General features: G+C 44.9%; 1 protein-coding gene across 2 annotated transcripts in view; it reads right to left on the bottom strand.

The window, feature by feature from the left end:
* Positions 1 to 369: 369 nt before the first annotated feature.
* USP3 (ubiquitin specific peptidase 3) overlaps positions 370 to 25,257 on the bottom strand; it is a 118,658-nt gene continuing 93,770 nt past the window's right edge. The window contains exons 11-15 of one of the 2 annotated variants that reach the window (XM_063926536.1): positions 19,437 to 19,517; positions 10,636 to 10,754; positions 4,805 to 4,918; positions 4,270 to 4,337; positions 370 to 3,886 (exon numbers count right to left, since the gene is read on the bottom strand). In XM_063926536.1, coding sequence (XP_063782606.1) covers positions 3,721 to 3,886; positions 4,270 to 4,337; positions 4,805 to 4,918; positions 10,636 to 10,754; positions 19,437 to 19,517 — 548 coding nt within the window. In that variant the 3' untranslated portion in view covers positions 370 to 3,720. Of the gene's footprint in view, positions 3,887 to 4,269; positions 4,338 to 4,804; positions 4,919 to 5,033; positions 5,103 to 10,635; positions 10,755 to 19,436; positions 19,518 to 25,257 lie in introns of those variants that run through there. The other variant, XM_063926537.1, reaches the window with a different exon arrangement.

The raw sequence follows: 25,257 nt of genomic DNA, 5'->3' as shown, positions 1-25,257 counted from the left end.
AGTTTGTGAAGATACTCCCTCTCGAGCACGCACCTTGAAAAAGGTGAGGGGGTATCTAGAGTTTACATTACATAACAAATGTATTGGTTGTATTTTATTGACATTTTTTACGATTTATTTTTCTCGTGAATATTACATGATGAACAATATGTAAAATTACATTTGTTCAAACGCATGTTATTAAAATAACATTTTATATTAATTGGCCTTTGGCCTCTTATTGGGTGACTTTTTGGTGAGGGGTGTCTGCTACAGGTCCCCAGATACAAATGTTCCCGAGTCTACATCTTACATCTATGAAAATAGCGCTGGAAGGATGATTGTAAATACGCTCCACTTAGCGCACTTGGGAATTTGATTTTAATATATATATATATATATATATATATATATATATATATTATCTATCCCATAAGTTGATAGAGAGAACTAGAAAATGGAAATTTTCGCTTTGATAAACGACATATATTGATACTCACCAAAAATACAGTGGGTGTGCATAGAGGCAATTTGTCACCTAACTTATAATGAGTAACATATTTTTTCTTGAGTTAATCTTCTTTTAACCAATTGTTGCCTATTCAATTTACAATGTTATCGTCTGTACAGAATATTAAAAGTTAAGTTTTAAACTCACACTTACTTTGTACTTTATATATCTGCAATATATTTACATTCATTGATTTAAAGTGTGCCCCAGAGAGACAATAAAACAGTCTTCTTTTGCTTCTTCGCAAGACGTTTGAATTTATCAGGTTTCTTAGACGCAGTAGTGGGATCTCTCTCATAATCAATTTGTAGAATCAGCTTAATAGCCACCACTAGGTCAGGAACATCAACTTGGGTTGTAGATTCCTTGTTAGAAGCGACTGTATCAGTGTCTGACGGATCAGTATATTCCCCATCCTCATCAGAAGAATTATCTGAAATATTAGTGGATTGTGAGGAGGAAGCGGCCCGCTTAGATGAACCCTTGACCCCAAATGGGCATGGGGTAGACTTTTGTCTAACCAAAGATTGATTTAATTGTTGTATCTGGGTAGACAGAGGGTCCGCCCAGGGCGGACTAACTACAGGGACAATATGTGGCTGCAATGGCACAGGCAGTCCCAGAGGGGGTGCAAGAAGTGTCACAAGTATATTCAGCATTCTTGAGAACGCTGCCCAAGGTGGTTCCTGATTAGCCACAGGTGCTGCGGGCTGAGAGATGTATGGCACCCAGTGCCTGAACCATCAGCTAAAACTTCCCCCTCAGGTAAATCCTTGTTGCAAGCATTGCATGATGCAGAAGCGTCCGCGGATTTCCCGCCCTGTGTGGCAGACATTATAGGGAATGTAGCCTTAGAGCGTAACAGTGCAATATAGCCAGACAAACACAACACCTGCAAATAACCCCCTGATTTATGTGACAATAGATACAGCACACAGAGAATTAAAGCAGTATGAGGGGACTGAAATACACAGTAAAACACACAAAACAGTATATACGGTGTAGCACTATATACACGAGACCCTGATGCACCTAGCCCCCCAGGGTACGGAATATAGTGATAGCAATAAGTGTGATACACTAGAATGAAATCCACAAAGCAGCTACAGGCACACTCAGTCACAGGTACAATGCAGAAGTTATTACAGATAAACAATAAAACTGCACTGGACAAGTAAAACTATATATTGCATACATACACACACACACTTATATATAAATAAAAATAAAAGTGTATGTATGTATATATATATATATATATATATATATATATATATATATATATATATATATATACATACATACATACATACATACATACATACATACATATACATACACAATGCACAGTAGATACTGGATGTATATCACAGAATACTTGTACTAAATATTCAGGTAGAAGTGCACTTGTTCTTAACTAACACTGTCTAAAATAACATATAGAATACTTAAGTGCCTGTAAAATCACAGCGCTGATGAGGCAGGCGAATTTACAGAGGAGACATGCCCTGCAGTCCCGAAGATCGGCCGCAGCTTCTTGTAAAGATGGCGCCAAAATCTCTGTCAGGGAGTGAGGGAGAGTGAAATGCAGCTCCAGGGCGGGAACACCAGCAGTAGATGGCGCCCGGAGCTACAGGTCAACGCCTTATCCCCTATGCTGATCAGGTACTATGGAGCCTATGTAAAACGGATTATTCAAAATCCGACCTCTGCTCCCTGCCCTGGTGGATATAGTGGGGTCCCTGTGGAGTACAGTGTCCACGCCAGCAGCGCGGTCAGTCTCCTGGGACAGCAACCGGACCGCAATTTACCAGCTGGTCCCACCTGGGGGACCCTCTTACCTCCTCCCTGATGTGCAGCCACGCGATCCTGGAGAGCGTCAGCGGTGGTGTGCCTGAGGACTGGTGCGCCTCCACTGCAAGTACCCGGGAACCAGCCGCGGGAGTATGCAGCGCTGCTAAGGGAGGTGATTGAGCCGCAGCACAGCATGTCACAATGACAAACAGTGCTGTGGCCCTTGAAGTATTCTTAAAAAGCTCTTTTCAGGGCTGCCTAGCGCAGCCCCAACTGTTCAGTGAACTGCTCTGCAGGTACCAACTTACAAACTGAGCTCCAGTGTCCAGTGGCGGGGTTATAGAGGCGGCGGTGCAATGCATCATGGGAACAGTTAAAGCTTTAGCCTGTTGGTGCCTCGGGTCAAGATCCAACTCTACACCCCAATGTTTTCCCTGAGGAACACAGTGTACCCCGCTGAAGAAACAACCCTTGCTTTGGGTCTGAGATCAGGCAAGGCACCTTTGGAGTCATTACTCAAGCCCCTGGTGAGCAGATATATCAGTCTGCAGGATAAAGTTATTAAAACAGAGTAGCAACATAATAGGTAGGACTGTTATACCACTTCAGTGTTTATGCAGACATCTATGCCAGTGTTACAAAAACACAGTCCTCAATGCCCCTCAAAAGTCCAGGTTTTAACCATACAGTATCCATAGTTGAGCACAGATCATTCAAATCAAAATGACTGAGCTAGTAATTAAGTCACCTCTGTTCAAGTATGGATATCCTTAAAACCTGGACGGTTAGCGTGCCTTGAAGACAGAGTTTGGGGAAAACTGATTTATTTGATGTGTAACCAGGTCTAAATCCACATTTTGACTTCGAAACAAGCCACTTACCCTCAACTGAACTGATAGGGTAGAGGACAAATATAAAACAAAAATTACTATACACAATTTTTCCCAAACTGATTGTGCAAACCAATTTCTATAATGCCTGCTCCCCACCGTTCCTTTACAGATTCCTCGTCTGATTATTTTCCATCTGTTCCAGTTATTTGCTTAAGGTGCTGCATTGGTGTCCCCAGGGCTAGAAAAATTAACACAGCCAACACTAAGGCCTTTACCACGTAACACATGCAAGCTTTACATGATTTCACTGATTTAGCATTTCCTTTTTTTTTTTTTTTTTTTTTCACCTGATCAAAATTTCAGTGTAATTAGGGATTTACTGCATCTAACGTCTTCTTTGGAGGAGATCTACATTGTCTTGAGAGAACTGTAGACCTCTTTGGCAGCATATGTGGCATACAAGTTCTGTCAATACAGCTTATTTTATCTCAGACAGCCACACACAGCTGTGAAAGTGCATGAAAAACACAAAAACATTCTTTTCCAATCAAGTATTAGTGGAGGGTGGGCATGTGTGAAGTTCTTGGGAATGAACGGAGGTATTCAGAGTTTTTCTGGACTGGCAGGGATCGGACGTTCCACATAGAACAAAATGTAGGCTTTTGCTTTCACCACAGTCTCCTCTTCTGTTAGGGTTACTGTACTGTCATTGAAGTGGAACCAGCGTCCCTCGTGGGTGGCATAAGCTGTGTAGTGACCGGAACCAACACTGCCCAAGATAAAGGACAAATAAATACAGAGATATGTAAAGCTGTAATGTATAGTAGATTTTATTTTGTCATGGGTACATATACATATGTAGTGATTTAAAAAAAGGTCAGCATTTCCACACCAAAATATGCCTACCCTTGTGTATCAACCAAGTGACCAGCTGCGGAGTAATATATAAAATAGCAGCAAAGTGTGGCGCTCACGGAAGTTATAACAAAGCCAAGAGTCCGTGACATTTGGCAAAATTTGTTGCTACTTTTTCCCTTTCAAAGGTCTCTAAAAATGTACTTGCAGCTTGGCAATATCTATGACTGCTTCAAGTCTTGCGAGTCTCTTTGTTCTCATGTAGAACAACAAGTAGTGAAGTATTACTGTACTCACCCTGAGCCATGATGGACAACAACAGCTGCTAGATCATAGAGGCAACTTTCTGGGCCCATATTTTCTGGCTGTCTCACAATAAGAGAAAGGAAAGTTCTTTTAGGTTATGAAGAAATCACATACTAAGCAATTCATAAAAAGGCTGCTGGAAACATTACAACTGTATCATACTTTTGTGCGTCGAAGTCTTTTTACCCACTGGCATCATAATGCAAAATATATTTTCAATACTTGTAAAAGCATATGGGCAGGTATGGGAATGAGGTCATTTGTTCCAAAGACCCCACACACAAATTTGCACTTGTCACAGGAAATGTCCATGTGTCTGCCCTGATTTTTGGTATTGCCTGCTCTATGAAGTTTCTTTACTTCTAAGCAGAATAGCTGGGTCAATGGGACATCCTCCGCTGACCCCTGAGTGCAAGTACTCAATACCTCACATGTCATATGTGATCTGGCTGGAGTCCATGCCAGTGGGTCACCAGACCTTTATTATTACTTTGTAGTGTTTTGTAGCAATATTAAAATACATTACCTCGAGCAAAAAACACTTCATGTCCAGTCCTCGCAGTGGACAGTCTACATATGTGTCCACCTTGTTCCTAAGGTAAGCCGTCCAATGAAATCTTTTCAAGTGTAAGCAAAGAACCTGCAGACAGAGCAACAAACAATGCCCGTCACAGGAGAAGAGCAGCAACTCTGGTCTTTAAGGATGTTCAATATATAGATTGGATAACATTTTATATGACAGAAATAAAGGTCTTTGCTTTATTCTCCCCTCACACACATACCAGTTGTTCCCCTGGATGACCAGCTGTCTGCTCTAGGAGCAGCTGAAAGAGAGGAAGAACACACGGTAGGTGACTGACAAACAAGAAACGTTCTTGTCAGTCTGCTAGGACATACTCAGTCACATTCATTAAACACATGCACATTTTGTGAACGGCTTCATTGAACATTGCAGCTCCATTTACAGGGTTAGTTATGAATACTGTGCAATAAAAAAAGGTTTTAAAGACGATATATTTCATTCAATACACGAATGTCTCAATGTGAAAATAGATACATTTCTGAAGGGTATCCATTTGGATGGTCGACTATGTTAAGGTCGACAGTCATTAGGTCGACCACTATTGGTGGACATTGACATGGTCGGCATGGACATATGGTCGACACATGAAACCGGCCGACACCAGACATGTCGACACATTAAAATGTCAACATGGCTTTAAAAAAAAAAAAAAAAGATTTTTTAACTTTTTCATTCTTTACCATCCACGTGGACTACGATTGGGAACAGTAACCTGTGCTGAGCGCAGCGAGGCACCTTGAGCCATGCAAGGGTACGCGGTACACTAATTGGGGTTCCTGGTCATGGTACGGAAAAAAATGACGCAAAAGAAATATTTAAAAAAATCCATGTCGACCTTTTCATGTGCTGACCTGTCCCGTGTTGACCATTTTCATGCGTTGACTATTAGGTCATGTCGACCAATAGTGGTCGACCTTAACACGGTCAAGCATTCATACCAGAACTTATCTGAAGTGGGGCTGACACTTTTTCAGGTTAACAAGGCAGCATTTATGGAAGGGCTGTATTTAATATTACTTAGACTAAATTTTTTTTAATGGGCATGTCTGATAAACACACACGAGGTGGTATGCCAAATACATTTACTGGTATATAACAGTAGTTGGGACATACAACACAAAGTAAATGTTAAATGTTCAACATTCACCATTATAAAGAGGTATTAGAAAAAACTAAGTTTTTTCAAAAATGTCTTATTTTTTTATCTATTTAAGCTTGATTCAGTATAAGTTTTCTGGAAAAATTTAAATAAAGTTTAAATCACTATTTAAATAAAGTTAGAATTTAAAAAATGCTAAGTTTTGAGGACATTTAAAAAAAAAAAAAAGTTTTAGAGTTTTATATGCTGGATATAGGAGCTGCTGGATACAGGTGCGTCAAGCCACCCAATCACGGCTGGCCACAGTGATCGGGACACAGCTGAAGATAAGCTACAGCTGCCATGACCCACTGGCTTGTAGTCATCTGCAGGGTGGGGTGCCGCCGGGGCTTACCGATCACTGTGGCCAACTGTGACAGGGACACACGGGGGGTGGGCGGAGCAGCAGATTCTCTTTAAATTGCGGGAGAGCCGCGGCTACCGAGCGGAGAAAGCGGCACTGCAGGGCTGGCTGGGGGTGCCACGAATGTGCCCAATCACTTTGGCCAACAATGATTGGGACAAATCGTGGGTGGGGCCACAGGTGCAGGGGGACCAGGAGGTCCCTCTGATATAGGTGGTTGCTGGAAGATTTTCTTCCGACGGCCGCCTACTGGTCGTTTCTGACTCAGGCATCACATGCAACCATGTCAGGGAAAGCCCAACCTCTGAAGCAATCACGCCAAAATAAGTCTGCCCTAAGCCGGAAAGATGATCATAGGAAGAGCAGTAAGATTGTGGTTTTATACCTCACCTAACTCCACCTAAAGATGTTTATATCTTGGCCCTCTAGCTCACCTCTTCAATCTGTCATACAACGTTACACATTCATCTCTCCAAAATTAAAGAAACCATCGCTTGACCCACCTTCTGTTTTCAAGTGCTCCCTATTTCTCTCCTCCCATTTGTCTCCATAAACTATATGAACAACTTGTGTACACTGATCTCATTTTCTTTCCGCTCACTCCCTTCTTGATTCAGTAATCAGACTTACACTGAACTCCCCCATCTCTTCTATATTGATCAGTTACTTCTGCCATCAGATGCAAGTAATTTAGGATTGTATAGCATAGCAGTAATTATACTGCACAGGTAAAATCTTAATTGCTGTTATAAACGATTTTAAATCTGTACTATGTTGAGAAAGTTTAGTGAGTAAGTGTGGTATACAGATCTTTCAATGTTTAGATATTAGAACCTTCTGCGGTGGGAGGAGGGTTGTTTGTGTGTGGGAGGGTTGAATTAAGTTGCACATGTTTGTAGCCCTATTTAGAATAGGTTAGGCTGTCTGGCTAAACACTTCAGAGACTAAAGTGTTACAAGCATTTAAAAGCAATATCTGTGTTATACAGACGTTAAACCGATGGAAAATCAAAAAAGGAAACAAATGACAAACCAACACTACATTAATACTACAATAAAGTCAGTTCACTAAATCTCCAGAACAAATACCTGCTGCCTGCATAAGCTGGCAACTGTATACTGACCACCGTTTTGGAAACTGCAAGAACTTTCTACTTTACCTGCAACTACTTGTATTTGTACTCTCAGTTCTGAATGAACATTTGATAGTTCATCTGTATTTACCACTTACCATTTTATTATTTACTACTCTTCATTATTTTTTTTAAACATCCTCCATTATGTACTCTCTTCCATTACTTCACAACCTTATTGCACTGCCTCATTGTATGGCGCAGTGTTTCTAACTGCCTCTCCTATAAAATACCTTTAGCCTATGCCGTGCTTTCCTGCCCATCACCTATTTGTACACTTCCCATCCTTATCCCTCCCCCCTCCTACCCCCACTCCCTACATCGGCCACTCTGTCTCCTCGCCACTGTCTCATACCGATCTCCGCCAGCTCATTCCTCCCCCCCGAGATCCGGCCCATGCCCTCTCACCTACAATCCAGCCAATCTCATCCACATGTCCCCCATCCCCTCCCTCCTATTCTCATGTGCCTTGTGGAATGCCAAAGCCTTCTGCAATAAACTGGGCGCTATCCACGACCTCTTCATTTCCCACTCTCTTAACCTTCCTGCCATCACCAAAACCAAGCTCTCTTCCTCTGACACCGCCTACACTGCTGCCCTCCCCTATTGGGGCCTCTGCTTCACCCACTCCGTCAGACCCGACGACCACCAAGACGGCAGTGTGGGCATACTCTTATTCTCCAACTACACCATACTGCTTGATGGTCACTGGATCTTCGGTCCTGATCCACATATATCTCTGATATCCTGTCACTATTTGTGAGTATTAAATATAATATTGCGTCTTTGCAAGTGGGCTTCCTCACCAATTGCTTGAGGGATGCTCCCTGTAAGGAATTTAGAAATTTGCCACTTGTAGTTGAACTTGCAAATTTACATCAGGTATATTAAAGTTTCCCATGATTATTACCTCTCCCTTATTTAGTGATGTCCTGCAATAGGTTCCTATCCAGTTCCTGCCCTGGTGGACTATAGATCACCACAGTGCAAATAGTGTCCTTCTTACCCCTTTCTATGGTGACCCAAAGGGTCTCCGTTTTTTCTTCAATAATTTGTATTAAAGTAGCATTTATAGGGGTTTTTTCATATACATTACTAGCTCCCACCGGTTCTTCCCATTCTGTCCTTCCTAAGTTGCATCCTGGCACGACTCTGTAATAGCCATAATATCCACATCAACCCTTGTCACTATTGCAATTAGCTCTGTAATTGTGTCTCCTAGTATTTGCACACATAGCTTTAAGAATTTTGTTTATGCATCTGTGATTTCTAGCCACAATCAGACAGTACAATAAATTCTCCAGTTTAAAATTACTTGTTTGGTGATGTTCAATGTTTGGTCAACTGTTTGTTTGGGTTTTTTTTGTTTGTTTTTTAACTGTTCAGAAATCAAACTTTGACCTTTACAACTTGACTGTACCCCTTAAGGTGGGTACACACTATTAGATATATCTGCAGATCAATTGATCTGCAGATATATCTATGTACGGATCGGGCAGTGTGCTGTGCATACACACAGCCCGATCCGTCGGGGGACTGACGTCATGAACTGGGCGGGAGGGCGCTCGCGCCCGCCCAGTTCACCTGTCAATCACCGCCGGCCGCCGCAGCATGTGTACGGGCGGTCGGACGACCGCCCCGTACACACACAGCGACGGGCCAATATATCGTTAGATATATTGGCTGTCGGCTGTGCTGCGCGTCCGACGCGATACGTCTGTGAACGACGGAGTTCACAGACGTATCGCCCGTACACACTGGCCGACAGTCCCGCGATGTATCGGCCGTTCAAGAGAACGGCCGATACATCGACCAGTGTGTACGGGCCTTTAGCCATGCCTGCCCCTAACTAAATCAAAAGATATAGTAAATCTGATTAAGACAGGCTACACCTGACCACAAATGGGTAATGAAAGGATATAATTAGCACTGTGTCTTAGTAAACACTAGGCAACAAACTAGGATTCAATAAACAACACTCCCAACACAGGTAATACCAATTACAAGCAAGTCATTACGTCAAAAACTGTAAAAACATACATGAGTTTACACGAGAGAGAAATGTTGGTTGGAATATGGAAAAGAGACTTCTCAGTTTAAAAACACAGCTTATACGTATGAGATGCAGATGATGGTTTGTTGTAGGTCTCCCTTCTGCTTCCCTTTGTTTTAATGCAAATATAAAGCCAATATTAGGGTGAAAATCTAAATTGCACCGTTATGTCAGCATTTATATGTCAGCACCTACAGCCTTTCAATGATCTTTAAATAGGTAAATGTACCGACATGTGAATGCAATGCTTTACATACCCCTCCCAATACATTCTAATCAAAGGCCTAGCCATACATTTACTTCAAAAAGCATAGCATAACAACATGGCAAAAACTGGTGCTTAACTATTGAAGAAAAAAAAATAATGATTTTCATGCTATAACTTAGTGTCTGGACATAGTAAGTATTCCAAGTTGTCTACAACAAAATCTCATAAAAGCACTTTGCTCAGTCACATAAACCTTATACCTATGGGAATGTCCATTACCTATGCAGAAATTATTTCAAATCAAATAAACTTGCAGTGATACCTATGTCACTGCAAGTATCTTTACAATTAGCATATCATAATGCAAAATGTATGATAGCTGTTGGAAGGCAGGTTCAAATAGTTTGGGGGTGTACACCTAATGGATTGATTTAAGGTTTACAGAAAACAGAACTTCACTCATTTGAGGAGTTTATGTTTACTTCTAGTGTACAATAACTTAGGCTGTTGCAAGAATTGAGGCTTCTACAAAATGAAGGATGGGCATCACTATTATATTGTGTTAAGTGATGTGGTAACTATCTTATATTGAACTAGTTACCAGCCTGTCAAAATGACAGAGCTGCTGGGAGCCAGGGCTCTGTCATGCTGAGGTGTGTAGGTGTATGCACCAGAATGGAGCAGCATTTGAATTGCTCCGTCGGGCACCATCTAGGGGTCACCAACGCACCATAGCGGTGAGGAGCAGCATTAGCCTATTATATAGGATGGGTTGCCTTGCTTTAATTCAGTAGGATTACACTAACATGAAACAGGGAACAAAGATAAGAGACTCGCAAGTAGGATTTTAACTGCCCTTGGGGTTATAACTGATGATACCTTTGGTAGCTTTTGGATCCAAAATTTTTTTGTGGATTTCTGTTTCTTTTTGCATTTTAGACACATGTAAAGCTCTGTCTCATCCAACTCCTCCAGGTCTGTGAAGCTGCGTAGACAGTCTTAAAAATGTAAAGACAAGAGAAGGTTAACAGCTGCACCAAAAGATCAGCAAGACATGAAATCTACATAACACCTGGATAATAGCAAGTTTATCTTAGTTCAAATATTAAAGGCCATGAACTATCACAGGGAAGAAAATATGATTATAAGTTTTGAGAACTTCTGTGGCAACGCACCTCCAACTGAGGTCCACTGGGCTGACTGTTTGGTCTCGGGGTCGACACTGTAGATCCAGTATTTATTGCCACTGATGGTCTCCCAGACAGAGCTTCAGCAACTGCCATCAAACCTGGCCAGCATGTTGTGGTACAAAGTCACTCGAGACTCCTTCTGCTTTTGAGTCAGCTGATGGGGTACCCAACATGCAGAAACCTTACTCAGGACAAGCTTTTCATTGATTACCAAACGGAGAGATCTCCTTCTATAACTGCACCACAGTCATCCTGGCATGCACCTCAAGTATAGCCCGCGTGGCAGCAACAGGTCGGTCGCATCGCTCCTCGTCTTCCAGGGTCTCAAGCTTCCAAATTCTGCAAACCACTCAACCAGTGGTTCAGGATGGTGCTTTCTCCCCAAAAACAGCTTGCAGTTAGTCAAAACTCTCCTGCTTTCACAGACCACTCTTGTAGTCATAGAAGATCATGGGTCTCCAGTGGCCTCTGTTTAGCTCCATAATTAGATCCTGAAGGAGGTGAACATACTGACTTCTTCTGTGTGCAGTACTGCTCATATATGGTCCTGTATCCAGCTGTGTATGCAGCCACATGTTGTACATCGAGGCTGTATGGCTCACACTCCTCTGCATAATAGCATAATCAACATTCTGGTCCCCTTTCAGACCATTCAAGATTTCTAGCACTGTAATATATAATGCCAGCATTTGACAGAATAGAAAGCGAGAAAAAACAACAACTTTTCACCGACTGCGAGATAGTACTGCTGTTGCGACACACATATGGAGCATTATGGGGATGTGCTAAGGTAGGTAACTCTTAGCTTAGATATATTAAGCAAGGAACCATTATCATGTGGCTCTTTGCTGGTTAATCTTAGACCCAGATTGGGGTAATGGAGGTGTGGGGTGTGGTGCCTCTGGACTGGCTGAGCTGGATGGCTCTAGTGTGGCATACCTTTACATTCTGTTAACACGTATCACTTACTAATTTCTTTACGAACACTATTTCTTCATTATTTTAATTACATCTCATTTTTTTGTATCACTTTCTGTATATAGCTTCGGCATCCTAACACTAATTTATTAACACTATAGTTTTTTCACTGGTATGCTGCCCTGGGCTTTCTGACTTATGCCGTTTTTTTGGGTACCGGACCCTGCACCTAGATATAGCGCTAGAGACCCCCAATATACAGAGAGGCCTTGACACGGCTTGGGGGCTTATTTATACATTTGCGCAAATATATGTAACTGAGATTTCTGAAGTACTAATATTGTGTGGGATTTAAATCTGGTTACTGTTATCATTCAGGGTGCTGGGGGAAACAAAATGTTTTTTTCTTGCTTAGAAATACACCTCCCTTGCAAGCATCTGAGTGATAATAAGAATTTACTTACCGATAATTCTATTTCTCGTAGTCCGTAGTGGATGCTGGGGACTCCGTCAGGACCATGGGGAATAGCGGCTCCGCAGGAGACAGGGCACAAAAATAAAGCTTTAGGATCAGGTGGTGTGTACTGGCTCCTCCCCCTATGACCCTCCTCCAAGCCTCAGTTAGGATACTGTGCCCGGACGAGCGTACACAATAAGGAAGGATATTGAACCCCGGGTAAGACTCATACCAGCCACACCAATCACACCGTATAACTTGTGATCTGAACCCAGTTAACAGTATGACAAACGTAGGAGCCTCTGAACAGACGGCTCACAACAAATAACAACCCGATTTTTTTGTAACAATAACTATGTACAAGTATTGCAGACAATCCGCACTTGGGATGGGCGCCCAGCATCCACTACGGACTACGAGAAATAGAATTATCGGTAAGTAAATTCTTATTTTCTCTAACGTCCTAAGTGGATGCTGGGGACTCCGTCAGGACCATGGGGATTATACCAAAGCTCCCAAACGGGCGGGAGAGTGCGGATGACTCTGCAGCACCGAATGAGAGAACTCAAGGTCCTCCTCAGCCAGGGTATCAAATTTGTAGAATTTTGCAAACGTATTTGCCCCTGACCAAGTAGCAGCTCGGCAGAGTTGTAATGCCGAGACTCCCCGGGCAGCCGCCCAGGATGAGCCCACTTTCCTTGTGGAATGGGCCTTGACAGATTTAGGTTGTGGCAAGCCTGCCACAGAATGTGCAAGTTGAATTGTGCTACAAATCCAACGAGCAATCGTCTGCTTAGAAGCAGGAGCACCCATCTTGTTGGGTGCATACAATATAAGCAGTGAGTCAGACTTTCTGACTCCCGCCGTTCTTGAAATATATATTTTCAATGCCCGGACCACGTCCAACAACTTGGAATCCTCCAACTCGTTAGTAGCCGCAGGCACCACAATAGGCTGGTTCAGGTGAAACGCTGACACCACCTTAGGCAGAAAATGAGGACGCGTCCGCAGTTCTGCCCTGTCCGTATGGAAAATCAGATATGGGCTCTTATATGATAAAGCCGCCAATTCTGATACTCTCCTGGCGGAAGCCAGGGCCAGTAGCATGGTTACTTTCCATGTGAGATACTTCAGCTCCACCGATTTGAGCGGCTCAAACCAATGGGATTTGAGAAAATCCAAGACTACATTAAGATCCCACGGTGCCACTGGGGGCACAACCGGGGGCTGTATATGTAGTACTCCTTTTACAAAGGTCTGGACTTCAGGAACTGAAGCCAATTCTTTCTGGAAGAAAATCGACAGGGCCGAAATTTGAACCTTAATGGACCCCAATTTGAGGCCCATAGACAATCCTGTTTGCAGGAAATGTAGGAATCGACCCAGTTGAAATTCCTCCGTGGGGGCCTTCCTGGCCTCACACCACGCAACATATTTTCTCCAAACGCGGTGATAATGTTGTGCAGTCACCTCCTTCCTGGCTTTTACCAGTGTAGGAATGACCTCTTCCGGAATGCCTTTTTCCTTTAGAATTCGGCGTTCAACCGCCATGCCGTCAAACGCAGCCGCGGTAAGTCTTGGAATAGACACGGTCCCTGCTGAAGCAGGTCCCGTCTTAGAGGTAGAGGCCACGGATCCTCCGTGAGCATCTCTTGAAGTTCCGGGTACCAAGTTCTTCTTGGCCAATCCGGAGCCACTAGTATCGTTCTTACTCCCTTCTGCCGTATAATTCTCAGTACTTTTGGTATGAGAGGCAGAGGAGGGAACACATACACTGACTGGAACACCCACGGTGTTACCAGCGCGTCCACAGCTATTGCCTGAGGATCTCTTGACCTGGCGCAATACCTGTCCAGTTTTTTGTTGAGGCGGGACGCCATCATATCCACCATTGGTTTTTCCCAACGGTTCACAATCATGTGGAAGACTTCTGGATGAAGTCCCCACTCTCCCGGGTGTAGATCGTGTCTGCTGAGGAAGTCTGCTTCCCAGTTGTCCACTCCCGGAATGAATACTGCTGACAGTGCTATCACATGATCTTCCGCCCAGCGAAGAATCCTTGCAGTTTCTGCCATTGCTGTCCTGCTTCTTGTGCCGCCCTGTCTGTTTACGTGGGCGACTGCCGTGATGTTGTCCGACTGGATCAACACCGGCTGACCCTGAAGCAGGGGTTTTGCCAGACTTAGAGCATTGTAAATCGCTCTTAGCTCCAGTATATTTATGTGAAGAGACATCTCCAGGCTTGACCATACTCCCTGGAAGTTTCTTCCTTGTGTGACCGCTCCCCAGCCTCTCAGACTGGCATCCGTGGTCACCAGGACCCAGTCCTGTATGCCGAATCTGCGGCCCTCTAACAGATGAGCACTCTGCAACCACCACAGAAGAGACACCCTTGTCCGTGGCGATAAGGTTATCCGCTGATGCATCTGCAGATGCGATCCGGACCATTTGTCCAGCAGATCCCACTGAAAAGTTTGTGCGTGGAATCTGCCGAATGGAATCGCTTCGTAAGAAGCCACCATCTTTCCCAGGACTCTTGTGCATTGATGTACAGACACTGTCCCTGGTTTTAGGAGGTTCCTGACAAGTTCGGATAACTCCCTGGCTTTCTCCTCCGGAAGAAACACCTTTTTCTGAACCGTGTCCAGAATCATTCCCAGGAACAGCAGACGTGTTGTCGGGGTCAACTGAGATTTTGGAAAATTCAGAATCCACCCGTGTTGTTGCAGCACTACTTGGGTTAGTGCTACTACGTCCTCCAGCTGTTCTCTGGACCTTGCCCTTATCAGGAGATCGTCCAAGTAAGGGATAATTAATACGCCTCTTCTTCGCAGAAGAATCATCATTTCGGCCATTACCTTGGTAAAGACCCGAGGTGCCGTGGACAATCCAAACGGCAGCGTCTGAAACTGATAATGACAGTTTTGCACCACGAACCTGAGGTACCCTTGATGTGAAGGGCAAATTGGGACATGCAGGTAAGCATCCTTTATGTCCAGGGACACCATAAAGTCCCCTTCTTCCAGATTCGCTATCACTGCTCTGAGTGACTCCATCTTGAACTTGAATTTTTGTATGTACAGGTTCAAAGATTTCAGATTTAGAATAGGTCTTACCGAGCCGTCCGGCTTCGGTACCACAAATAGCGTGGAGTAATACCCCTTTCCCTGTTGTAGGAGGGGTACCTTGACTATCACCTGCTGAGCAAACAGCTTGTGAATGGCTTCCAATACCGTCGCCCTGTCTGAGGGAGACGTTGGCAAAGCAGACTTTAGGAACCGGCGAGGGGGAGACTTCTCGAATTCCAACCTGTAACCCTGAGATACTACCTGCAGAATCCAGGGGTCCACCTGTGAGCAAGCCCACTGTGCGCTGAAATTCTTGAGTCGACCCCCCACCGTTCCCGAGTCCGCTTGTAAGGCCCCAGCGTCATGCTGAGGGCTTTGCAGAACCCTGGGAGGGCTTCTGTTCCTGGGCAGGGGCTGCTTGCTGCCCTCTCTTACCCCTTCCTCTGCCCCTAGGCAGATATGACTGTCCTTTTGTCCGCTTGTTCTTATAGGACCGAAAGGACTGCGGCTGAAAAGACGGTGTCTTTTTCTGTTGGGAGGGGGTCTGAGGTAAAAAGGTGGATTTTCCGGCAGTTGCCGTGGCCACCAGATCCGAAAGACCGACGCCAAATAATTCCTCCCCTTTATACGGCAATACTTCCATATGTCGTTTGGAATCCGCATCACCTGACCACTGTCGCGTCCATAAACTCCTTCTGGCAGATATGGACATCGCATTTACTCTCGATGCCAGAGTGCAAATATCTCTCTGCGCATCTCGCATATAAAGGAAAGCATCCTTTAATTGCTCTATAGTCAATAAAATACTGTCCCTATCCAGGGTATCAATATTTTCAGTCAGGGAATCCAACCAGACGACCCCAGCACTGCACATCCAGGCTGAGGCGATGGCCGGTCGCAGTATAACACCAGTATGTGTGTATATACTTTTTAGGGTAGTTTCCAGTCTCCTATCTGCTGGATCCTTGAGGGCGGCCGTATCCGGAGACGGTAACGCCACTTGTTTTGATAAGCGTGTGAGCGCCTTATCCACCCTAGGGGGTGTTTCCCAGCGCGCCCTAACCTCTGGCGGGAAAGGGTATAATGCTAATAACTTTTTTGAAATTAGCATTTTTCTATCTGGGTTAAACCACGCTTCATCACATACATCATTTAATTCCTCTGATTCAGGAAAAACTACAGGTAGTTTTTTCACCCCCCACATAATACCCCTTTTTGTGGTACTTGCAGCATCAGAGATATGCAAAGCCTCCTTCATTGCCGTGATCATATAACGTGTGGCCCTACTTGAAAATACGTTTGTTTCATCACCGTCGACACTAGATTCAGTGTCTGTGTCTGGGTCTGTGTCGACCGACTGAGGTAAAGGGCGCTTTACAGCCCCTGACGGTGTCTGAGACGCCTGGGCAGGTACTAACTGGTTTGCCGGCCGTCTCATGTCGTCAACTGATTTTTGTAATGTGCTGACATTATCACGTAATTCCATAAACAAAGCCATCCATTCCGGTGTCGACTCCCTGGGGGGTGACATCACCATTATCGGCAATTGCTCTGCCTCCACGCCAACATCGTCCTCATACATGTCGACACACACGTACCGACACACAGCAGACACACAGGGAATGCTCTTATCGAAGACAGGACCCCACTAGCCCTTTGGGGAGACAGAGGGAGAGTTTGCCAGCACACACCCAAGCGCTATAATATATATGGGAACAACCTTATATAAGTGTTGTTCCTTATAGCAGCTTAAATATATCCAGTATATCGCCAAAAAATGCCCCCCCTCTCTGTTTTACCCTGTTTCTGTAGTGCAGTGCAGGGGAGAGTCCTGGGAGCCTTCCTCACAGCGGAGCTGAGCAGGAAAATGGCGCTGTGTGCTGAGGAGAATAAGCCCCGCCCCCTATTTCGGCGGGCTTTCCTCCCGTGGATTTAGATAATTGGCATGGGTTAAATACATACATATAGCCTTAATGGCTATATGTGATGTATTCTTTTGCCTTAAGGTAATAAAATATTGCTGCCCAGGGCGCACCCAGCAGCGCCCTGCACCCTCCGTGACCGCTTGGTGTGAAGTGTGTGACAACAATGGCGCACAGCTGCAGTGCTGTGCGCTACCTTCATGAAGACGGAAGAGCCTTCTGCCGCCTGTTTCCGGACCTTCAATCTTCAGCATCTGTAAGGGGGGTCGGCGGCGCGGCTCCGGGACGAACCCCAGGGTGAGACCTGTGTTCCGACTCCCTCTGGAGCTAATGGTGTCCAGTAGCCTAAGAATCCAATCCATCCTGCACGCAGGTGAGTTGAAATTCTCTCCCCTAAGTCCCTCGATGCAGTGAGCCTGTTGCCAGCAGGACTCACTGAAAATAAAAAACCTAAAAAACTTTTTCTAAGCAGCTCTTTAAGAGAGCCATCTAGATTGCACCCTGCTCGGACGGGCACAAAAACCTAACTGAGGCTTGGAGGAGGGTCATAGGGGGAGGAGCCAGTACACACCACCTGATCCTAAAGCTTTATTTTTGTGCCCTGTCTCCTGCGGAGCCGCTATTCCCCATGGTCCTGACGGAGTCCCCAGCATCCACTTAGGACGTTAGAGAAATCACTAAGCTAATTGAGCATCTGCCACTATATATGGCTGCATACATTTACGAAATACTTTAGTTTCGCAATCTTTTTTTCCATGTGCTCCAACATGGTTAGCTATAGTATAGATCAAGCCTCGGGGTGAATAGGAAATGGCAAGCTACATGGGTAATCCAGTGGGGAAGCACAAACAGCAAAAGCTCAATATAGACGAATGTTTTCATCACAAGAATGCCAGGCTGAGTACACACTATGCCAACAGATCCACTGCATAGCGTCCCATTTTGCAAGCATACACACTTACCAATCAGCTGCTTGATAGGTCTGTGCAGACATAACTGGATGGACATCTAAATTTGTCCATCCAGCTGTGATGTCAGTGTCGGCAGTCCTGCAGCTAGTGTACGGACAGTCCGCAGGTCACTTGTACACACAGCCAGACATGCCGCTATATTGGCATCGGCTGTGCTGCAGGGCAGACGCGAATGTCGGAATGACAATTATCATAGGCATATCGGGTGTACACACACCTCCTGATTACCTATGGATATATCGCCTCTTTAATGGAAGGGGCAATTTATCTATCAGTGTGTACCCAGCTTAAGTTTCTGAAGAAGGCACTGCATATGACAATCTCAGAATGGAACTTTTCCAAACAAGGATTAACTTAATTGCTCTGCCCCTTTTATAGAAAAAAGTAGACAATACAGAAATACTGATATTTTTAAATGGCGCCACAGGAGTTACGCAGCACCTATGAAAGTATAGAAACAAATGAGCAAAACAAGAAAAACAGCAACTTACAGTACAAGACAATGTAGGACAAGTACATGGTATATAAACATTGCTGCATCAGGTCAAAAGACACTGAAATAAGCACCAGGGTGGAAGAAACAGAGGGTTAGCTGCCTGTTGTAGGAAGTATGGAGTAGATGATAGTATAAGTAAGGAAAGGAAAAGCACATGAGGGAAGAGGGCCCTGCTCGTGAGAGCTAACATTCTAAAGGAGAGCGAAATTCTCATGAGGTGAGGCCCCACCCAACATTATTATACTGGTCCCAAATTCAAAATGTATAAAAATATTGCTACTATGCGCTCAGTGGTCCTACTATTATAAAATAACAATAAAGCATTGGTCTAAAACTGCAAAAACAGAGGCGGCTATCGGAAAACTAGGATACATGTAAACCTATGGTGTGGTGTTTTTCTTTTTTAAAACAAGCATTTTATTAACTTTTAGAACATAAAAGACATAAAAATACACAAACACATATTTGAAATACAGGATGTAGTGTAATAAAACACAGAACTTACATAGTATACAACATGGAAGCATTTACCACAGATAATGTAGCCCAGTCCAGCTTCACACTGTGAACAAAATGAACCATGGCCACCTCCAATTGTTGCGCTCGAACAGTGGGCACGTAGGTACAGATTTACAACAACACTATCACGAAGTCTTACCTTTAATGGTGCAGGTTGGTCCATTTTCTTGGTTCTTTGAACGTTTGTTACGGAATTGACTAGGAATATCTAAAGAAAGATCTGTCAAGAAAAGCAACTGTCAGGGAGGTGAAATTCCACATACACCATGCTCAGCAGCCTCTGATCATATCAGACAGGCATGTACAGTAAAGCCCCATACACACGGGGAGATTTCCCCAGAGATGTGTGCTGAGTAATCTAGCACAGAACGCTCAGCACACATCTCTCCCCTGCTCAGCACAGTGAGATGTGAGCTCAGTGAGGGAAGGGAGGGGGGGGGGCAGGGGCCGCTCATGTCACCCAGCGGTGAAATGAGCGATGTGTTAAACTGTGCAATCTAGCACAGACGATAGCGACACGCGGAGCCATGCATCGCTATCGCTGTGGGGAGTACACACGGAGAGATCTGTGCTTAACTTCTAAGCAATTTTGTCAGATTGCTTAGAATTTAAGCACGGATCTCTCAGTGTGTACTCCCCTTAACAGTGCTAGTTATTTTGCAGGCTACAAGAAAGGAGTAATGAAATTGGGATTTTAGTACAGAAAATACATATGAATACAAGGGGATGTGTGGTCAGCATGTCAACGGTCACTCAATGAGGAATGTCAACATTCTAGTCGTCAAAAATTACACTGAACCCCGAATACAAGATCTAAATTCGTAGCAGGGAAAACTTTTTTGCTTATTGCTATAGGCTGATTTTCAAGAATTTTTTACACAGCTCTTGGCATCGGAAAATATAGACTGACTAGGTTTTATGCAGACTGGCAGTGTTCTGTATAACAATAGTCTTTTGCAGCAGTAAAAGGAAGAGATGCTCATATAGATAATATTCTCCATTCCATGTACTAACAAATACATATCTACAGTAGCAGGTTACTTGGATTTTAGTTACAATGCTTCTAGGTGTGACTTGTTGTGTCTGTGAAAAGCAGGAAGGAGCTGGGAGTGAGGCTGTTTGGTATTGATCACACACACATTAGCACCTTTGTTTCCCTTCTTTATAAAGACCATCTATTATCAAGCCAGACAGTATCTACTCAAGCCATCCTGGTTTTCACAACGTCCAGGTTTATTATATCAAAAGCAGCAGCAGGAGGAATAAAAGGAGAGTTATGGTAGACTTACCATTGTTAACTCTCTTTCTGTGAGGTACATTGGGTTCCACAGGGAAAATATCAGGGTGTAGAGTGGATCTTGATCCAGAGGCACAGACAGGCTAAAGTTTTAGCTGTGCCAGGATGCACTGGGGCATCCTCTATAACCCCGCCTGCAGGCACTCACGACAGGAGAAGGGACCAGCGGCCAATGCCATACATCCCAAAGAAGCTAGGTGCGTCAGGGTGGGCGCCCTTTGGAACCTAATGTACCTTTGCAGAAAGAGTTAACAATGGTAAGTCTACCATAACTCTCCTTTTCTGCAGCAGGTTACATTGGTTTCCAAAGGGAAAACATTGGGGATGTCCTAAAGCAGTTCCTCAAGGGAGTAGACGCGCCTTAGCGGATGCGAGAATCCGGCGTCCAAAGGAAGCATCCTGGGAGGCAATGGTATCAAAGGCATATAACCTAAGAAACGTGTTCACAGAGGACCACGTAGCCGCCTTGCACAATTGTGCAAGGCGGCTACTTGATCCTCTGTGAACACGTTTCTTAGGTTATATGCCTTTGACTTTTACTCCCTGGCGACGGAGATGGGCCGTCATTACGGTCATGACCTTGGTGAAGATCTGAGGAGCCGTAGCCAGTCCAAATGGCAAAGCCTGGGATTGGTAGTGAAGGTTGCCAATAGCAAACCGCAAGTAACTGCTGATGCGACATGGCAGTAGGAATATGCAGAAAATAGGATTTTAAATTACTTATCGGTAAATCCTTTTCTTGTGGTCCGTAGAGGATACTGGGGTCCATTTAGTACCATGGGGTATAGACGGGTCCACTAGGAGCCATGGGCACTTTAAGAATTTGATAGTGTGGGCTGGCTCCTCCCTCTATGCCCCTTACACCAGACTCAGTCTAGGAAACTGTGCCCGAGGAGACAGACATACTTTGAGAGAGAGAGAAGGATAGATAAGGACAGTGGTGAGATTCCGAACCAACACACACACACACACACACACACACACACACACACACACCAAGAGGAAAGCCAAGCTAACCAAACTTGAAACAGGAACAGCAGCGGGTGAACCAACATTACTTAACCAAGTAACCATGCAGGAAGAACGAAGCACTTTGGGTGGGCGGGCGCCCAGTATCTTCTACGGACTACGAGAACCGATTAACCAAACTGAAGGTCCTCAGAGGTCAAAGTATCGAACTTGTAGAACTTAGCAAACGTGTTCGAACCTGACCAATTAGCTGCTCGGCAGAGCTGTAAAGCCGAGACACCCCGGGCAGCTGCCCAGGAAGAACACACTGACCTAGTAGAGTGGGCCTGTACAGATTTTGGACATGGCAAACTTGCAGTGGAATAAGCATGCTGGATAGTAAGTCTGATCCAGCGTGCAATTGTCTGCTTTGAAGCAGGACACCCAATCTTATTGGGATCATAAAGAACAAACAATGAGTCCGACTTTCTGTGACGAGTTGTTCTTTTCACATACACCTTCGAAGTCCTCACAACATCCAAAGACTTTGAAGTAGCAGAGATGTCGGTGACAACCGGAACCACAATAGGTTGGTTGATGTGAAATGCGGACACCACTTTAGAAATTGCTGACAAGTTCTGAGTTCAGCTCTGTCCTCAGAAAATTAAATAGGTCATCCACGTAAGATATTTTACGTCCACCTCCTGTAACGGTTCAAACCAATCCGACTGGAGGAACTGCAACACCACATTGAGATCCTAATGTGCCTCCCAAGGCACCAAGGGAGGTTGGATGTGCAGAACACCTTTCAAGAACCTCTGGACCTCAGGGAGAGAAGCCAATTGTTTCTGAAAGAAAATGGACAAGGCCGAAATCTGGACTTTTATGGAGCTCAGACGCAGGCCCACATCCACACCTGCCTGCAGAAAAAGCAGGAACTGTCCCAGATGAAATTCCACCGCAGAATAATTTCTACTCTCACACCAAGAGACGTATTTCTTCCCAATACGATGGTACTGCTTAGACGTTACCCCCTTCCTGGCTTGGATCATAGTCTGGATAACCTTGTTAGGGATGCCTCTCCTGGCTAGAATCAGCCATTCAACTTCCATGCCGCCAAATGTGGCCGCGGTAAGTCCTGATAGACGAACGGGCCCTGTTGCAGGAAAGAGGTAGAGGCCATGGATCTTCGAGGAGCATCTCCAAAAGGTTCGCGTACCAGGCCCTTCTTAGCCAGTCTGGAGCAATGAGGATTGCTTGAACCTTTTCCCTATTAATCGTTTTAGATTTCTTGGGATCAGAGGAAGTGGAGGAAACACGTACACCATCTGATAGACCCATGGAGTCGTCAGAGCGTCTACCGCCACTGGCTGTGGATCTCTTGGCCTGGAACAATACCGCCTCAGCTTCTTGTTGAGACGAGAAGCCATCATGTCGATCTGTGGATATCCCCATCGACGTGTCAAGCACCAGAACACTTCCGGGTGAAGGCCCCACTCCCCAGGGTGCAGGCCGTGTCTGCTGAGGAAGTCTGCTTCCCAGTTGTCTACTCCCGGAATGAAGACCGCTGACAACGCCACAGCGTTTCTCTCTCCCCAGAGAAGAATTCTTGACACCTCTGACATTGATGCTCTGCTTTTCGTTCCGCGCTGTCAGTTTATGTACGTTACTGCCGTCACATTGTCCGACTGGACCTGAATGGCCCGATCTTGAAGAAGATGTGAGGCTTGCAGAAGGGCGTTGTATATGGCCCCGAGTTCCAGAATGTTGATTGGAAGGACAACTTCCTGACTGGACCATCTTCCTTGAAACTGCACCCTCTGAGTGACTGCTTCCCAACCTCTGAGGCTTGCCTCTGTGGTCAGCAGAATCCAGTTCTGAATTCTGAACCTCCGACCCTTGACGAGGTGAGAAGTCTGTAACCACCACAGAAGGGAGATGATGGCTTTTGGCGACAGACAGATCCTCTGGTGCATGTGAAGATGCGATCCAGACCATTGAGCTGGAAGGGTCTTGCGTGAAAAATTCCGTATTGAAGAGCCTTGTAGGAGGCCACAATTTTCCCCAGAAGGCGAATGTATAGATGCACCGATATCCGGGTTGGTTCAGGACATCCCGAACCATCGACTGGATTACTAATGCCTTTTCCAACGGAAGGAACACCTTCTGTGACTCCGTAACCAGTATCATTCCCAGGAATGGGAGCCTCCGTGTTGGCTCTAGGTGAGACTTCGGAAGGTTCAGAATCCACCCATGATCCTGGAGAAGTTTGGTTGAGAGCGCAATGCTGTCCAGCAACCTTTCCCTGGACGGTGCTTTTACCAGGAGATCGTCCAGGTACGGAATTATGTTCACTCCCTGTTTGCGGAGTAGAAACATCATCTCTGCCATCACCTTGGTGAACACCCTCGGTGCTGTGGAGAGACCAAATGGAAGGCCTGGAAGTGACAAAGGGAAGGAGGCCCTAATTTGCACACCATAATTAGGTAATGAGGTGCTACTCTGCTTGAGACTTAATACAGTGTACAGAGGGAAAAAGTAGCAGGTGCACTATCTCACACTAGCTCAACCTGTAATAACCAGAGGCATTTAGCATATTCCTGGCCAGGGCTATGAGCTTACCCACCTCATCAAGGTAGCTTCTTATTGGGTAAGTCCCTAACACTAACTACAGGGGTTCAGGTCCGGGGGGCAGTTCACCCCAAAGCCACCCAGCCAGACAACCCCAGGGTACCGCAAGAGTGATACAAACAAAGAGTTAAGTGGGTAGGAGCAGCCACTGCTGCATGTGTAAGTAATGTGAAGAGTGAAAGAAATTGGTGTGAAAGTGTTACATACATATATATATATATATATATATATATATATATATATATATATATATTTTTTTTATTTTTTTTTTTATTGTTAGATTGCGGTGCCCCGGGGGTGCCCATCCACGGCAGGTCCAGGGAACCCCGTGCCCCAGAGAATCCCCCCAATATTGACTGCCATAGTAAACAAAATGTAGGAGTCTTACCTCAGTGTGCTCATTCCACATTTGCAGGCCAGAGTGCTGGACTTTCTATTTAAAATCAGTGAGGTGTGGGCAGGGCAGGGTTCTAAATTAGGCTGAAGGTGTCTCCTACCTTCAGAAATATGTATGGGCCTGGAAGTGGTAGTGACAGTCCTGCAGTGCAAACCGTAGATAAGCCTGATGAGGGGGCCAGATCGGAATGTGAAGGTAACGCATCCTTGATATCCAGAGACACTAGGAATTCCCTTTCCTACAGACCTGAGATCACCACTCTCAGAGACTCCATCTTGAACTTGAACACTCGTAAGTATGGGTTCAACGACTTGAAGTTCAAAATTGGTCTTACCGAACAGTCCGGTTTTGGTACTACAAACAAGTTGGAATAGTACCCTTTGTTTAGCTGATGAGGTGGAACTGGAAAAATGATGCGAGTCTGTACCAGTTTTTGGATGGCATGTTGTAAAATGATACTTGCCTCTTGTGAAACTGGCAAGCCTGATTTGAAGAATCTGTGAGGTGGAAGCTCTTGGAACTCCAGTCTGTAGCCCTGGGAAAGAAGATTTATGACCCAGGGATCCTAGCACGAATTTGACCAGATCCGATTGAAGAATTGTATGCGTGTTCCCACCTGACAGACTTCCAGGCATTGCGGTCCACCGTCATGGTGAAGTCTTTGAGGAAGCAGAGCCTGAGCTCTGT

Source organism: Pseudophryne corroboree, chromosome 6 (assembly GCF_028390025.1).
Source record: "Pseudophryne corroboree isolate aPseCor3 chromosome 6, aPseCor3.hap2, whole genome shotgun sequence".
Taxonomy (NCBI): Eukaryota; Metazoa; Chordata; class Amphibia; order Anura; family Myobatrachidae; genus Pseudophryne; species Pseudophryne corroboree.
Note: the sequence above shows the minus strand (reverse complement) of the source record. Positions and strands in the feature narration are given on the sequence as shown.